General features: G+C 38.3%; 1 protein-coding gene across 1 annotated transcript in view; it reads right to left on the reverse strand.

Annotated features, from left to right (window-relative positions):
• Window positions 1-2,557: 2,557 nt before the first annotated feature.
• Mid1 (midline 1) overlaps window positions 2,558-17,751 on the reverse strand; it is a 118,611-nt gene continuing 103,417 nt past the window's right edge. The window contains exons 8-10 of the mRNA XM_077106407.1: window positions 15,648-15,809; window positions 9,405-9,612; window positions 2,558-3,256 (exon numbers count right to left, since the gene is read on the reverse strand). Of these exons, the coding sequence (XP_076962522.1) occupies window positions 2,908-3,256; window positions 9,405-9,612; window positions 15,648-15,809 (719 nt within the window). The 3' untranslated portion in view covers window positions 2,558-2,907. The remainder of the gene's footprint in view (window positions 3,257-9,404; window positions 9,613-15,647; window positions 15,810-17,751) is intronic.

Raw genomic sequence — 17,751 nt, forward strand, 5'->3', positions numbered from 1 at the left:
CCACCCTCATCTTAATTCACCATTTAGATTCCTACTTGAATGATACAGCCAGCAATTTTCCACTTTGGATCCAGACTTCTTTCTATCCACTAGGAAGAGAGGTACCATGTTTCTGAGTTCTGCTATCAGGACTGACTACATAATTTGCAGGACCCGGTGCAAAGTGAAAATGCAGGCCCTTTGTTCAAAAATTATTAAGACTTTCATGACAGTGACAGAACAGCATTGAACCAAGCTTAGGGCCTCTCTGAGCCCAGGGTTCTGGGATACTGAGCTATCATACAACCATGATGCCAGCCCTTGTAACTTTGGTTGGTGCCATGTCAATTTTGTTGTATTCATTTAATTGGCACTGCCATCTCTTTTGCTCCTATATTGAAATGCTTCCGGTGAAGTGAAGACCTCAAAAAAGTAAAATAAAATATTGTGACCCCAATCCATTTGAAGAGAATGTATTATTATACTGCAGCAAATGTTTACAGCATATATTTTTTTAGACTTTCAAAAAAATCCACATGGAAATTTTTTCTACACCATTACAGTAATTAAACACAGTGGCCTTTCACCATATACATATTTTCCTGTAAATGTGACAACCTGGAAATAGTAGCTGCTACATCCACAATGGTTTTAAGTTAGCCAAAAGTGAGACTTTCACAACAAAATTATAACATAATCTCTTATCCTTATAAAAATAGCCAAAACATACCCTAAACAGCTTGCAGTGAAAACTTGAGTAGTAACATCTTTATATTGAAAAACATTATATTCATGGAAATAGTGTCCTTCCAGTAAATGCTTTCTGTTAACATCATAAGGCAAACTGTAGCATTTATTGGTACCTGGAGACCATGGTTTTAAAAACTCAGAAACTGAGTTTTAGACCCTTATATTCAGAACCTGTAAGTGTACAAAGTGCATTAAAATATCCATTATCCAGTAACCCAAAATGTATGTAAAAATTACTGAAAGAACCCTTTCTATTTATTCAGGGAAGGCAAAATACACATTGTTTTACATTGTTAAACAAAAGAAAAAACATTTAGTTGCCAAAAAATGATTCTTTTTCTTCATTGAGGTGTCTATTTCTTAGATGTGTAATTGTCTTACATAGCTATCAAAATATTCATCTGGGTATAAATAATGTAGTAAATATATAGAATTTATCCAATAAGAAAAAGGACAGTATCTGCCAGGGAAGAGACAAAAGGACACAGGAAGCTGGCTTGGTCTCCCTCAAAGTCCAGTTTGGCAATCACATAAGCCTTGGCCATGTGGTGCTAAAACAATGGGTCTATTGACTTCAGGAAAACGATTGATTTGGTTAAAAGCAAAATTACTAAAAATGATGCCTAAATCTACCAGTCTGTTTATTTATTGGCTGACTCAGTAGCCCAGATAAATATTTTAGCCATCACAAATCTTTCTAGAAGTCATGCCCTTCATCAAGGTAGAACCAATAGCAAACTTCCAGTCCAAAGACCACTCCAGAAAGCCTTAATTCAGGGACCATTACAATGTGTCAGAGCAGCATGCAAAGAACCCCATCTGACAGTTGATTAGCAGGTTCTATTTGCAGGTTCTTGCATGCAAATAGTGAGTTTCTTTCTTTTTGTTTTTGTTTTACAATTCTATGTTACTATACTAGAATATGGAGGGACTTCTACATCTTTCAAGATGTGTTTAATAAATGTTTGTTTATAATAACTTGAGACATATATTCTAGTGAAGAGTGTTTTATGCAATGTTCCTTGCTATTACTAACTCATAAATATTAAGTGTTTTTCAGTGACTTATTTTTGGACATGGTAGTTGTGATCAGGGCCATGTGCTGATGTCCTAGAGAACAAAATCAATTCAAAGTGTGCTGCCATTCGTGACAGATTGTGTTTATTTATTTCCTCAGCCCCAGAGAAAAGGGAAAAAAAATCAATTGGGGAAAGGGGAAATAGGACAACTATTAAATGTAGTGAAGAAATTTCATATGCCTAAAAAACTATTAAAAGGATAAAATAGTATTATATCATCAAACAGAATCCTACTTCTGAGAAAACACAAATCAGCCTAAATTTCTGAATAATCTGTAGGATTCAAAGTGACTATTTTCAATTGCAATCTCATTCACAATATTAGCCCAGAATCCTTAGCCCTGTGAGAAGCAGGGTTATGTATGGCCAAAGGTTTCAGAACCTTTCTTCCCAAAGTTATCCCATCAACCACCAGAGAGTAAAGATTGAGCCATAGCTAAGTCTGAGGTTCAAAGTTCAATTCAAAGTCAATTTTATCCATTCTCCTTCTTACTCTATTCTAGTTGATCCACAAGTTTTTGACATCACAGTTAAAATACTTCAAATTACACCATCGTAAGAAAGCCTGTTGTTTCCCTACTAGGTTAAAATTATTTGTATTTAAAATAGCTGCATATTCTGTAATGCACTGCCAAAGTGACAGGACCTACCATGGGCTCAGTATGAAATATTATGTGAGAAAGTGAATAAACATACAAATCTACAAAAGGTTTTTTTCTTTTCTTTTCTTTTTCTTTTCTTCTTTTTGCAAGCCCATAGTGAAGAAATAAAAGTTGTAAAGAGCTGGCAAACTTATGGGCCTCTCAATGTGCAAAACCAAGTCATTCCTAACAGTTGTAATCCTGATTATGTTTCTTTTATAAATAATCTATAGATTTTCCTCTAAATACAAAAAAAAAATATTAAAGCCTGTACTTAATACAAAACACAGTAAAAGAAAAAGAAATCTCCCATTTGAACCCTATTTTAGCTGATTTATGGACAGTTTGGGGGAGATTTAATCACACTCTTGAAACCTGTGCTTTCTTAATCCTCTAAATAGTGAATAATAGCCTCAAACTTTGTTACTCCTGGAAAGCAGCTTCATGTGGTCAGATGCTCACGGCAGCTGCTCTGTACAGTCCAAATGGTCTGGGATAGGAAGACCAGTTATAATCGTCAAACACTTGTTCCACAAGGTGAAGGTGGGGCACACAGGCTGTGCAAATGCCACATCGAAGGTGTAGAGGTGGATGGAGTTCAAAGCATCATAAAAAGCGATGGAGCCATTATCATAGTCTAGCAGGATGCCAACGCGTCGCAGGTGGGGGGCTGGCTCGATGGGGATCTCCTTGCTGTTGTGTCTCACCACCCAGTTATTGTTACAGCGGCAAAGGGCCCAGGAAGCAGAGTTCTTCCCAATCCATTCATGCTTTGGGGCTGATTTGTAAGCAAGGCCAATGGCATACCTGCAGAGACAAAATAGCAACAACAAAAACAGTGAATGACATTGCGTGTATGTACTTAACCTGTTCTATGGTCAATTTTTTTTTCATGGGGTTATGAAAATGTGATCATCTGTTGTCTCTGTTCATTCTCTTTAAGTAAAAGATTAGCTAAGAACCCCAACACCTGTATTCCTCATCTTCTTCCCTCCTAAACATACTGTAGTCAGAAAGGGGCCATTGTATTTGTCCACAGTCTTGTTTTCAGTTCAAATACTGCAAAAGAATCTTCACTACATACTTTGTTGTTTTACTTTCTCTCATGAATTGCCAGTACCAACAGATAGAACTTTCTGCAATGATTGAAATGTTCTGTTCCATTCAGTATGGTGGCCAGGAGCCACATGGGCTATTCAGGCACTCAACTGGCTAGTCAAACTGAGGAACTCAACTATAAATTTATAGATGGTTCTTGATGGTCCAATTTAAAGATTTTTCAACTTTACAATGGTGTGAAAGTGATATGTATTCACTAGGAACTTTCTTCAAATTTTGAGTTTGGATGTCTTCCTGGGCTAGTCAAATGAAGTATGATCTTCTCTTGCAAAGCCAGGCAGGGGCAGTGAGCCACAGTTCCCAGGCAGTCACATGATCACAAGGGGAAGCAACTGTTCCTGTACTCTTCCATGAAATACATTCAATAAATTGCGCAGTTAATTATACAGTGGGCTTCATGTTAGATCAATTTGCCCAACTGCAGGCTAATTTAAGTGTTCAGAGAACATTTAAAATAGGCTAGGCTAATCTATGATGGTCAGTAGATTATGTGTAGTAAATCCATTTTTCACTTATGATATTTTTCCATTTACTATGGGGTTATCAGGACGTATCCCCATCATAAGTGGAGGAGCATCTTATTTAATTTTAATTAAGATAATTATTAAAATAGCCACATGTGGTTTATGGCTATGATATTGGACAGTGTAACCTAGACTTGTCCTTTTGATCTTCTTTAAATTTTTCAATTGTAGTTTTCCATGACTTTGAATGCACTTTGCCAAAGGCAAGTGATGAGAATGATTTCCATTTATGAGGATAAATCCCTTGTCATCATTCAGTCTCAGTTTCTCATCTATAACACTGGGACAATAATAGTCTCCATCTCCCAAGCTTATTTTAAGAGGTAAAAGAGAAAAAAAAATGCATTTTAAATCCTGGGCCCAAGGCCTGACATGTAATATTCAGTAACTATTACTTCGTTATAATGTCTGATGACACATTAACAGTAAGTACTGGAATCAGAATTTGAACCTAGGATGACTCAAAAGGCCACAAACTTATGACACTTCATAATGCCGTCCCTCACCAGAAATTGTACAAGTCACCACTGCCAAGAGCTCTCCTGATTATATTTCCTAATATTTTTAAATTTTAAAAATATCTTTGAGTGGAGAGATATCCAGTTATCCTAGATGCTCTCACTGTTCAAAACTAAAAATGTTAAGAATTTTTTTCTACAATGTTCTAAGCTTCTTAATCTACTTTAACCTCTCTGAGACATGCCCTGTAATATTCAAAGCATTTCACAGTTATTAAGATAAGCAAAACACATCACTCTTAATAAACAGTGAATGACTCATAGTTCAACGTTTAATATGTTATAGCAGAAGCCAGTGTAATTGGATATTGACATATGGTACCTTACCCAGTGAAGAGGGGAAAAATTCATTGGTCTTTGTTAAAATGACATTCTTTTAAAAATTACATGTTGAGTTAAAATACAGTCACTTTAAGAGTAGGGAGTTCAAATGAAACTTAATAAAACATGGCATCATCCATTAAATCAATGTGCCAGCCCATCTGTGATGTCAACCCCGCATCCTCTCTTCCCTCATGTCGATCCTCTTTTACTTGCAGAGAGAGTTCTTGGTTGCATTTCCCAGAATCCGCAGGTCAGGTTCTGCTATTGCAACACCCTTGCACAAGATGCAGAAACTGTGAGAGGAGGGGAACTCTGTTCTGATGGTAGACAGTAGATATGAGGCTTGTGGAAGCTTCAGCTGAGCACCTGGCAACACCTGCTTCAGCAGTGGGCAGCCAGTCATGGTGACTCCATGCATAAAGCAGCAGACCAGCTGATTTGTATTCCCAGGGTGCTACAGTCCCATAACTTTTGACTCCCTTCCTTCATGGAGCACCTTGATTGACTTCTGTTAATCTGCCAAGTCTTAACTCATATACTTTGAAATGGTTTTCATTTTGCAATTTAAAATATCTCTCCCAGTGATCTTCTGTATGCCCTGGCAGACGCTATTTCCAGTTTTCAGATAATGTGGGAACTACATTTGCATCACAAAATAACCACATCTGTGTTGTTTCCTTCTTATTGCTACATACCATATTAATTTTTTATTAAAGAATTTTTATGTTTATTTCCCATTTGAACCTTAACTGAATTCTGTGTAGCTACATCAGGGATGGCTGTATTCAGCAAATAGGAAATATAGAGAAGGTTAAAATTAGGAACAAACTCCAGAAATCTTCTGCTGCCCTTTTGACTTCTGGTCTAGTAATTGTGGCATGAACTCATCATTATAGGTTTAGTTAACACCATTTCATAAAACACCCAGTGCACATTAACAGCATTAGAGAATAAGAAAATAACCAAGTGCATAGTCCATTAGGCAAAGGAAAATACCATTATATTATCATTAATCTGTAAAACTATGTACATAATTCCATTGAGCTTGAAAGGGGCAAGCACAATGTAATGTTCCATTAAGTTGCGCAGTGAGACATGGAGAATTAAAAAAATATAAAAATTATGTTTCTCAGAGCAATGTTAACATGCCCCATTGCACGGATCATAACATACACATTAATTTAAAGTCAGGACTATATTTCATGAGAAAATATATGTGTCATTAGCTGTTGTAAGTCAAGGTGTCACAGGCATTTAATAGTAGAGGAACCCCTTCCTTGCTAATTCCTCCCAGGAATTATGAAACTATTCTTGACATGAGGATTTCTCTGAAATTGACACAAACAGGTTTGTAAAGATCCAAAGTGCAGCAATTAACTGTAGAATTTCTTTCCCCCTCAAGAGTTAGTTTTGACATCTGGAGGGTGTTTTAAAGGTAATGTTGATCTGTGTTTATAGAACTAAAGTGGTCTGGTGGAATTTCCAGCATTATTCATCAATGGCAATGAGATCATAGTGATCAGCTATCATTTATCATAAATAATTATTAATGGGTTTATAATCATTTAGACATTGAATTCCATCCCAGATTAATATAGCACATTAATTAACTAGAAATGATTGCCTTTTTGCAAGTACATTCATGGTATTTTCCTCTGTGCTTTTCTTTTTCTCCAATGCAGCTAAAAATTGCAAATGCCAACCTAGCCCAGAGCCTAGTATGGTGAAGAATTTGCCCTACACCTTCAGACAGGATGTTGAGAAAAGAAAATGTTCTAGGCAAAGAGAATCATGAGGATTACAATAAATGAAATCTACTCACTCATCCAGTAATGGTACCACTCACTATTGGGAGAAATGGGATGCCCAAGCTGATTTTTGCCCACACTAGGAAAGACACATATTGCATTATTTTCATAGATTTGAATTGAAAGGTCTTTTTAAAATGAGAAGTGTTCTATCATGCCTACATCAAAAGAAACACTGTTATAATACTCACCATCTTCAGGTTATACAGTTTTCAACATTGGTTTTATTTTTAAAGCACAGATGAAGCTATCAGTAAGTATATACTACTATAAGCTCTAAAGAGTAATTAAGCCCTGTGGGGCATGGTGGTGCATGCCTGTAATCCCAGTGGCTCAAGAGGGTGAAGGCAGAAGGATCGCGAGTTCAAAGCCAGCCTCAGAAACTTAGTGAGGCCCTAAGCAACTCAGCAAGACCCTGTCTCTAATAAAATACAAAAAGGGGCCAGGGATGTGGCTCAGTGGTTAAGTGCCCTTGGGTTCAATTCCTGGTACCCACCCCCCCCCAAAAAAAGAGTAATTAAACCATTTTACAAATATGCTGTAAATAGCAGCATAGCATAGTGGTTAAGAGCACAGATCAGCAAATTATAAGGCAGGGATCAACTCTGGTCCTCTGCTGATTTTTATAAATGAAATTTTATTGGCACACAGTCATGCCCATTCATGTATGTACTGTCTGTGGCTGCTTTCCCACCACAACAGCAGAGCTAAGGAGTTGACTTGGAACAAAAATTGGCCCATAAAACCAGAAATATTGAGTGTCTGGGTCTTTTGCAGATGACATTTGTGGAGTTCTGGCTGAGAGTTTGACCCCTGATTGCGGATTCTTGTCTCTGCCATCTCTTGTGAGTTTCATGACCTTGGGCCTGTGCCTCAGTCACTTCATCTGTGAAAATGGGATAGTATTAATACCTATTTTTGTAGGGCAGTTAGGATGAAAAAATGAGTAAAATGCTTAGATCAGTGCCTTGCCTGGCACATAGTTGCACCATATGAGGGCTTGTTAAATTAAAGCAAAATAGGTCCCTTTTTGATCAATAGTAAGTCTGCATTTATGAGACAGATGGCCAAAGTAAGGGGTGGAGTTTGTGGATATGGAGTAGGGAAGGCCAACTTTGCAGTCTTAGCTAATTCTAATGTAGACTTCTCCCTGACTTTGGCACTTAGTTTTAGGGAACCCAGCAGGCTAAGGTCACTGGGCTGGATGAAACAGACCTCTTGAAATTATTCACAAAAGCCTATAATCAGTGCTTCACCTCCACCCATTCTGCCCTTTACTGTTTGCACTAATTTTCTAATCTTGAATCGCAAAACATACAAGGTAACAAAAATTAGTTTTGTTAAAATAATGAAGACTATTGAATCAAAGTGTGAAATATGATATATCAAGAACTATGTAATGTTTTGAACAACCAACAATAAAAATTAATTAAAAAAAATAATGAAGAATAATGTTTTTAAGTAGGAATGGCTGATTTTTTTTCTCTAAAAGGCCAGAAAGAAAATATTTTTGGTTTTGTGAACCACATCATTGTCTTAACTACTCAACTCTGCCACTGTTGCCCCAAAATAGCCACAAACAACATGTAAATAAATGGGTATAATTGTGCCCCCATAATGCATTTTTTTAAATTTATAAAAACAGGCTTTGGAGCTGGGGCTATAGCTCAGTGGCATAGTCCTTGCCTAGCATGTGTGAAGCACTGGCTTCAATCCTTAGCATCACATAAAAATAAATAAAATAAAGGCATGCTGTTCATCTACAACTACACTAAAAAAAAAAAAAAAAAAAAACAGGCTTTGGGCCATATTTGGCCCAGGGGCTGTAGTCTGCCAACCTGCATTTTAAGGCATCAAAGAACAGTATTTAGATACCAGAGCTCTTCCAGGAACCAGAACTCAATGATCTTGCCTCTAATTCCTGTCATAACTTACACACACACACACACACACACACACAGACTAATAACAAGTTTTTTTTTCCTTATTGGCTGAGGAGTGGGTTAGATGATTGCTTGGCAAATATTCACTCCCTCCTCATGCCTCTGTGGGTTTTGGGATTGGCTATATTAATTTGGCCAATAGGAATTTAGTAGAAATTATAAAAGCAGAGGCTTGAAATGTGCTTGCCTTCTTGGATTCCTTGAGAAAAACATTATGTGGGTGGCCAACACATCCAAGGAGGCTGAAGAGACACAGAACCAGCCTAGTACCAACCTACAGCTTCAAGCAAAGCCTGATTGAGATTACCTCTGATCAGCCAACTCCTACATGGGGGTGTTAGTTAGCAATAATAAATGGTTGTTGTTTGAAGCCACTAAACTTTGGGGTATTTGTTATGTAGCATTATTATAGCAATAGCTAACTGATACAGCTTTTCTGCATTTGATTCTTCAGGATGGATGCTTAACAAATTGATGCTCTAACAAAGAACAAAATGAGGGATGGAGATGGGGCTCAAGCGGTAGTGTGCTCGCCTGGCATGCGCAGGGGCTGGGTTTGATCCTCAGCACCACATAAAAATAAAATAAAAGATGTTGTGTCCACCGAAAACTAAAAAATAAATATTAAAAAATTCTCTCTCTCTCTTTCAAAAAAAAAAAAAGAACAGAATGAGATCTGCCTTTTGATAACAAGAAGAATATAGATAAAAGTTGCCTACCATGTGCTTCCACTTATGACTACTTCCCAGTAATGCCGGCCACTATCAATGAACACATTTCCAGCCACTCCATAGCTTCCTTGGCTGGTGAAGCGTTCAGGCGTATGACTCTTTTTGGATGATGACTCATCACGTTCTACTGTCAAGTTATCATGGGACACCTTTAGTTTTCGATGAGCAGATTTGGGATCCAGTTTAAAAGGTTGGCCTAGAAACAAGTTAAAAAAACAAACAAAAAAAGGAAATGGAAAAACACTGTTTATTTGAACATGACCAATAACATTTTCATAATCAGATTTATAAAACTGGAATAAAGTCATCCCTCTCTGAATAATGCCTTCTGTGACAAAGCTATATCTTACATTTTTAAAGTAATTTAAGCATTATAAATAACTTTTAACTTGAAATGGAACCACCATTTGACCCAGCTATCTCACTCCTAGGTTTAAACCCAAAGGACTTAAAATCAGTATACTACAGTGACACAGCCACATTAATGTTTATAACAGCTCAATTCATAATAGCTTACGAATTTAGGAATATTACTTAGCCTTAAAGAAGAATGAAATTATGGCATTTGCCAGTAAATGGATGGAACTGGAGAATATCATGCTAAGAGAAATAAGCCAATCCCAAAGAACCAAAAGCCAAATGCTTTATTTGATATGTGGATGCTAATTCACAATAAGGGGGGGGGGATAGAGATACTTTGAATTAGAGAGGAATGAAGAGGGGAGGGGTGTGGAGGTAGGAATGATAGTAGAATGAATTGGACATTATTACCGTATGTGCATATATGATTATATGACCTGTGTAATTCTACATCATATACAACCAGAAGAATGAGAAGTTATACTCCATTCATGCATGATATGTCAAAATGCATTCTATTGTCATGTATAACTAATTAAAACAAATTTTAAAAAATAAAATAAAAATAAATAAATAACTTTCAGACATTTGCTTACAGTGTTCATGACATTCAAAATATAATTAGGGAGCAGCAACCCTGTATAAAGTATAATGCTAAACAAGGTAAGAATTAGAACATGGCCCTCCCTTCATGAGCTTCTAGTCCATGAGTTCTAGCTTCTAGATGGGATCCTGTGGTACTATACTAACTGTACAACAACAGTATGGGCAAGGATCATGGTATGGACTATCTTCAAGGATTCCTGCTGAATACGAGCAGCACAGGTACATACTGGCTGTGTAGTGTCCTCAAAAGAAAGAGAAAATGGAGACTTTTGATTTTCAATAAGTACCATATTCAATTGGACCTAAAACATATTTGTGCTCAAAAAACCTCAGAAACCAAACAAATCAAGATGTCACATCTTAACATGTAGAATATTCTAAAGGCTTACATTATTCTGAGACTGCTAAAAATTAAAATCCATGAAATTAACCCAACTCAGAAACTCAAAGGTCGAATGTTTTCTCTTATATGTGGAAGCTAGAGCAAAACAAATGAAAGGGAGAGGGAAGGATAAGATTACATAAAGAACCAATCAAATACAAATTAATAGAAGAGCAAAAGGAAGCCTAGTAGAAGAGTCTAGCAGAGAGACAGGAGGGAGGACTGGAGGGAAAGGGGGAGGTAAAAGGCGGGAAGCATGAATCAATATAGTTTCATGCATGTATGAGTTTGTTGGGATGAACCCAGTTGCTATGTATAACCACAAATCTCTAATAAAAGTTTTAAAACTACTCTTAGGAGTTTAGAATAAGTATAAAATTGTAAAATTTTCACGTGGCTGTATAACCAATGTGATCCTGCAATCTATACACATGGAAAAATGAGAATTCATACCCCATTTGAATCAAATGTATGATATGTCAAGATCATTGTATTGTCTTGAGCAACTAATTAAAAAATACAAAAAAATAAAATACAAAAAAAGACTAAGTCAATATTTTTGCACATATGCAACTACAAAAATAACAGTGGCATACATCAATAAACACTATTCCTTATTTTAAAAAAATTTCAGGTCACAAAATCAGGGAAAAATATGATAGTAACACTAAGGTTTTCTATTCCTGAGCTTATTCACATATATAATAAATAGGACCCTTTCTACTTCATTATTCGTATTTGTATTTTTAAGATTTAACTATTTAAAAATCTTGGCAGAGTGATACTTGGACATTTTGTCATAGCTGTTTTTTCTCTGACAATTCAATATTGGTTTGTATTATTGCCTGTCATTCAACACCACATAGGGTACAAGGCATTTAAAGGCAGGAAATTAGTTACAACCTAATGCAGATACCACAGTATCAAAACTCCACAGCCACTACTGTAGTTGGGTGGCCTTTCTGCCCAACATGCAACTCCCTGATGATTGCAAGAAAAAGTTTGGTAAATCTGACTGGAGTGGATTGGGGTTGTGGCTTAATGGCAGAGTGCTTGTCTCATACATGTGAGGCACTGGGTTCAATCCTCAGTACCACAGAAAAATAAACAAAGAAACTGTGTCAATGAATCTTTAAAAAGATATTTTAAAAAAATTCTGACTAGGGCATCACATGAAGCTGGCTGAGAAATTGATCCAGTAAGCATGGGCAGTATGCATTTTGTCATATGGAGGTAAGCCAAAGGATTACCAATGGCTACTTGGATACAAGCATAACATCAGCACCCAGCAGACGTTTTCTACAATGGGCCAGATAGTAAATATTTTCAGCTGTATAGGCCATGTGATTTCTTTGGTAACTATTTAGCTTCAGCATTGTAGTGAGGAAGTAGCTGTAGACAACAGATAAGTGGATGGGCATGGCTACATGGCAATAAAACTTTCTGTACAAAAACAGGGAGCCAGATTTGGCTCTTCAGCTGTGGTTTGCTGATTCTTGTTTTAGATTTCTTCCATATAAAAAACAAACCCAAAAGACATAAAGGGGGGGAGATAAGAAGACCCTCAAGTGCAAAGTAAGTAGTACCTCACAGGTTGTAAGGACCTACATGTAGTTACACATGTAGTTTAAATTTTGGCTTGTCTTGTTTAAAAAAATATGTTCTAAGGGATGCTCATCAATTGCCATCAATTGCCATCAATTTTTAGGGATTAAACTATGGACTAAGACAAGAAAAAGTAAAAAGATAGCTTTTAAAGCTGAAAGATAAAAGTAAGTAAAACTAATTAGAAGCTAATTGGCAGAGCAGGAAGAAACTCCATCATGGTGCTCATCATTTAAAAAGGCAAAGAACTAGCTACTTGACCTCCTGCCCTTGAGGAATATCAGAATGTTATTGCCATCAGAAAGATTGGACCTGTAATGTTAAAAAACTTCCAGAAATATCTTGCTTGTCTCTGCTCACACTCTTGGCTACTCACACGCAGGGCATGACCCAGCCAGCATCAGTGAGGCCCAGCCCCTGCATTCTCAAAGAGCAAATGCTACCTGTAGCTAAGAAGTTTTCCCAATTACCTACCACTCACTCTTCACAAATGCCAGACTTTTACTTCAATAAGGACAATAAGTAAAGGAGGAAATTACTGGTTACTTCACTAAAGAATTTAATTCATTAGGATATTTGTATAGGGCATGACCCAATTCTTGCCACCAACTTACACAAATCTTACAATATTTTTTTGCTCAGCTGTCAGTCTCCCTTCCTTGGAATCTATTCACCATCATCAACATTATCAAGATCTTATATCACTGTGCAAGAGAACTTTGTTTTATGGAAATGTTCATCCTGCTTCTCTGATTTAAACTCTTCAACCTGCCCCCCACCAACCTGTGGGGAGCCATTCTCACACGTGACTGGGTGACTCCCCTTTTGGGTCTGAGGCTTCTGGCTGTGTCGGAACTTTCCCGGCCCTCTCCTGATGAGAGAACCCGTCCGTGTGGGGGTGTGACTGACCACTGACCCCAGGGGCCCAATCACTGACCCTGACCTTGGAGTGCGGCCCCCCTTCAACCTTCATTGGATGGAATTTTCCCCTGAATTTCTTGTTCCCCAATAAAAGGCTACTCCCTGGCGTGCTCGCTCTCTCTCTCTCCTGCTAGACCTGAGTAATCCTTGTTGCCCTAGCGGGCGGTTAGAGGTGGGAACCAGAGAGGGGAGCCGTCTTGGACCTGGTCATAGAAAAAGGTAACTGAGTCTGTGTGTTTATTTCGATCTCTGCTAGCTAACTTTTATGCCAAGAACCTCATTAATGAAACCATTGCGCTGGCTGCATGGTGGACCAACCATTACTCTCCAATGGCCATTGAAGGTTTCACAATCTGGTTCTTGTCTCCAGGATCCTGACTTGTCCATCCTCCCGACCTATGCCACACTTTCACCACACTGATCTGTTTTCTGTTCCATGACATAATCTCCTTGTCTTTGGACTTTTGCATTAGCAATTCCCTCTGTGTGAAATGCTTCCTCCTTCTCATACATCTTCCCCCACCTGGAAAAGCTCTCAAGGCTATGCAGGGGTGCCCCTCACCCCTATAAATCCAGCATATACATGGTTACTCCTTCATGAACTGAAAGGTAACTAAGCATTTATTTGCTTCATTCCCCCAATATGCTGTGAATCCTTGAGAGAACACATCTTAAGGAGCTGAAGATTCATAGTATTCTCAGCATCTTACACAGTATCTCAAATACACTATGTGCTCAAACATACTTTTGAAGGATTAAATACATATTCAAATGCAAATCAAAACTATCCATCCGAGTGTGCATCAAGTATTGTTCTGTGTGTCATGTGGCCATAAAAAACATGCCATCATGTTATGTTTTCTTATGAGAGTTATTTATGAGTTTGTCTTCGTGACAGCTTATAAATGAAACTAATATATTCCCATCTTAAAAGTGAAGAAACACTAAATGCAACTGAGATTCTAGATTGGATGCTGGGACAGCAATTTAGTTACACCAATGGTGAAATCTGAATAGAATCTACAGTTTAGGTAATGGCAATACACCAATATCAATTTCTTGGTCATGACAAAGGTATTGAGGTTAGGTAAGATTTTACCATTACGTGAAGCAGGTGGAAGGGTGTATAGACCTCTGCAGTGTGAGCAGATTTTATGTGAATTTTTAATCTAATGCTCTTGTTCAATCCCTTGATGTTCTTCTAAGGACCAAAAGATGTTCTACAATGCACTGAGAAGTCAAAGATATGATTAAATGAGGGATCCTTTTGAAAGCAATTAATTGTTCCTGTAGACTGGCTGGCAACAGCACAATATGGTGTCATGTAGATACACCCTGATTTGCTTTCTCTGGGGAGGTCTTATGCACAGAAGTACTGTGTTACATTGCATTGCATTTCTAGATCAAAAAGATGTGAAAGAAAGAGAGGATAAAACAAAACGCATGTAGGCAGAGACAGAGAGATGCCACTACCATGAGACAAAAGTATAGAACAGATCATTCTTTGCACTGGAGGTTGTCCTGTGTATTATGGGATACTTCCCATCATCCCCAGCCTCTACCTGCTAGATGACAGTAGTGCACTCCCCAGTTGTGACAACCAAAAACATCCCCTGGACAGGATGGGAACTGAAAAGGCAGAATTGCCCCTGATTGAGAACAACATACCTAGACAGACATCTTGAATAAAACAGAGAATTTGCTTTTTTTTCTTTTCTCCATCCTTTCCTTCCTCTCTCTCTCCCTCTCCCCACCTTCTACCTCTGTAATGGGAATTAAACCCAGGGGAGCTCTACTACTCTCTACTACTGAACTACATCCCTAGCCCTTTCTTTATTTTATTTTTATTTCAAGACAGGCAGGGTCTTGTTACATAGCCCCAGCTGGCTTTGAACTTATGATCCTCCTGCCTTAGCCTTCCAAGTAGCTCAGATTACACATATGCACTACCACACCCAGCTTAATTTGCTTTCCTGCTATAGAAAACTGTCCACCATTTACAGAACTCCTACTCTATGTCCCCTACTCTATATATTCTATTTCTCATAAGAACTCCTTCAGAATGATTTCCTTAAATATTAAAAAAAGAGAAGACTGAAGTGCTGAGAGATTAACAGCCTCATAGCTTTGAAGGCCTTGAGTCATTTTTGGAACCCCGAGGGAGATGATGCAAATCCCACTACTCCACACTGGTTCTGTATTTGCTTTTTTGAGGTGCCACTGATGTCCAAGACAGGGGGCGGGGGAGGGAGGGAGAAAGAAAGAGGTGAGGTGGGGAGGATGGACAGTGAGAGACAGAGTCAGCTGAAAGGTAAGCAAATGCAAGATGACAACTCTGCTAAATTCACAGCACTTACTGTTTGTCTTCAACTTCCCAGGCTCGCTGCTGCGGCTGCCTGCCTGGTTGATGGCCTTGACCATGAAGATGTACTTGGTGCCACTTTGAAGACCATGCACCGTGTAGTGATTCTGCTTGATGTTGGGCACAATCATCCAGCTATCAGCCGAATTACACAGACCTGTAAAGTCAAACAGATAGGTGCAAGCATGGGCCATGTTTGCATAGTTTTAGGATATCTGAAAGAATTGGCAAGTAAAGGGCTTAGTCACTTTTTCTAAGGGACACCCAATAAATGAGTGCTCTGTGTCCTATCTATGATAGGGGTGCAATCTGTATTACATATTCCTATTGTGTGCTCTGGATAGACCAGTCACTTAGAATTGCTGTATTGCAAATTCTGGTCTTTGTGAATTGGAGCAGCAAAGGTTATTCTATTTGGAATCTTAAGCACTAAACATGTGCATGGTGTGATTTTAGGTGCTGTGGGAATGAAGTGAAAGCAAACATTTATTTCTCCCACTCCATCCTCATCCCCAATATCATGTTGGTTGTCAAATTCTAAATCTCATCAATTCTGAGACACACAGCTCATGAGGAGACCTGAGTCATGGAGAAGCATACTTCACTAATACAAATGTTGTGGATTGCATTTTTGCCTCCAGTTCTTCACCCTGCTGTATCTAGCTCTTCGTGTCTTTGCAGCTGCTCCATCTAGAGAGGTGGGGAATAGTTCTTTCCTTTGACATATGCCCCAAGTCATGTAACTTGCTTTGCCTAACAGGGTGAGGCCAAAACTGACAAGGTACCAATTGAAAGAGGAGACACTGTGAGGTCTTGAGAGTTTCTGTTGACCCGCTGCACCTCTACCATTGCTATGGGGACAACAGTTTTGGTATAGTGTGCTCACCCAACTGATGAAGCACAGGAACACCCTTACCACCAGGCCAATGTAGAAGCAAGCCCAGGAGAGATCAGTCAACCCCCTACCAATCTCCAATGGGAGAGCTAAGGGTAGTTTGTGATGCTGTATTAATGTGAACTCAGGAATCATATTATGAAAAAAACCCTAGAGCAGCTGCACCTATAGGGAGCTCAGGCCCCAGTGAAGATCTTGGGAAAGCATCCACAGGGAGTTTTGACCAGCTGCATCCTTGAGATGGCTGGTTCCAGAATGGAGAAGACTGCTCCTCTGGCTATATTCTGCAGGATGTGGACTGAGGAGCAGGCCAAGGATTTATGACACTTGGAAGAACATGTAGGAAAAAGGAAGCTGATTTTGTTTTGCAGCTGGCCAATGCTGGAAACATCTTTTTGGTATCAGGCCCAACTCTCCTCTCTTCACCCATCAATCTCCACTACAAAAGGACCTTTCCCAGCCCCCTGGTGACTGGGCTGTCATGAAGTTTCCTTTCTGTTGAATTTCCACCACCAGTTCCTAGGAGAGGGCTGGACCTCTTTACTTCCTGAGGTCTCCAAACTCACCTCCCCTATCCTTCCCTTTTGGCTGATTTGCAAGTCAAAAGATTAGTTTCTTTGATCTTGAGGCAACTTATACCTTACCAGGCTCTCAAGAAGCTTCCCCTTAATCTTTTTTTTGTTGTTGTTGCTGTTTTGTTTTACCTCTGAGAATCTAATAAAACCTTTCTGAAAAAAAAGAGATTCACAAATGCATACATACATTGAACTACAAATATTTGCATAGCAAGATAGGCACAGACTCCCTGAAGGCTGTCTTTGAATTGTACTAAATGCTTTCTCAAACTTTTGAGTTAAAATTATTTCTGGTATTCTCACAGATGAGAACTTTTTATTTGTATTTTGTCAGTTGTGAAAACTGACTTCATATGATTTGTACCTCGAGTGCAAAGTATTTTCAGGTATACTCTAGGGAGTATTTGGAAATATATATCTCCATATGGATATACATGGACAGAACATATATATAACATATATATCACATAATATATTATATATATATCATATATATGATATATGATATATTTTATACACACACACATATATCCTTGGCCTTGTGAATTTTCTGTCACCTCTTTTTCATTTCCACCTGTGAACATTTTCACCAGAGGACTCCCAGATTTGAAAAAACAAGCATAAAGGAC

This window comes from Callospermophilus lateralis, chromosome X, assembly GCF_048772815.1.
Source record: "Callospermophilus lateralis isolate mCalLat2 chromosome X, mCalLat2.hap1, whole genome shotgun sequence".
Lineage (NCBI taxonomy): Eukaryota > Metazoa > Chordata > Mammalia > Rodentia > Sciuridae > Callospermophilus > Callospermophilus lateralis.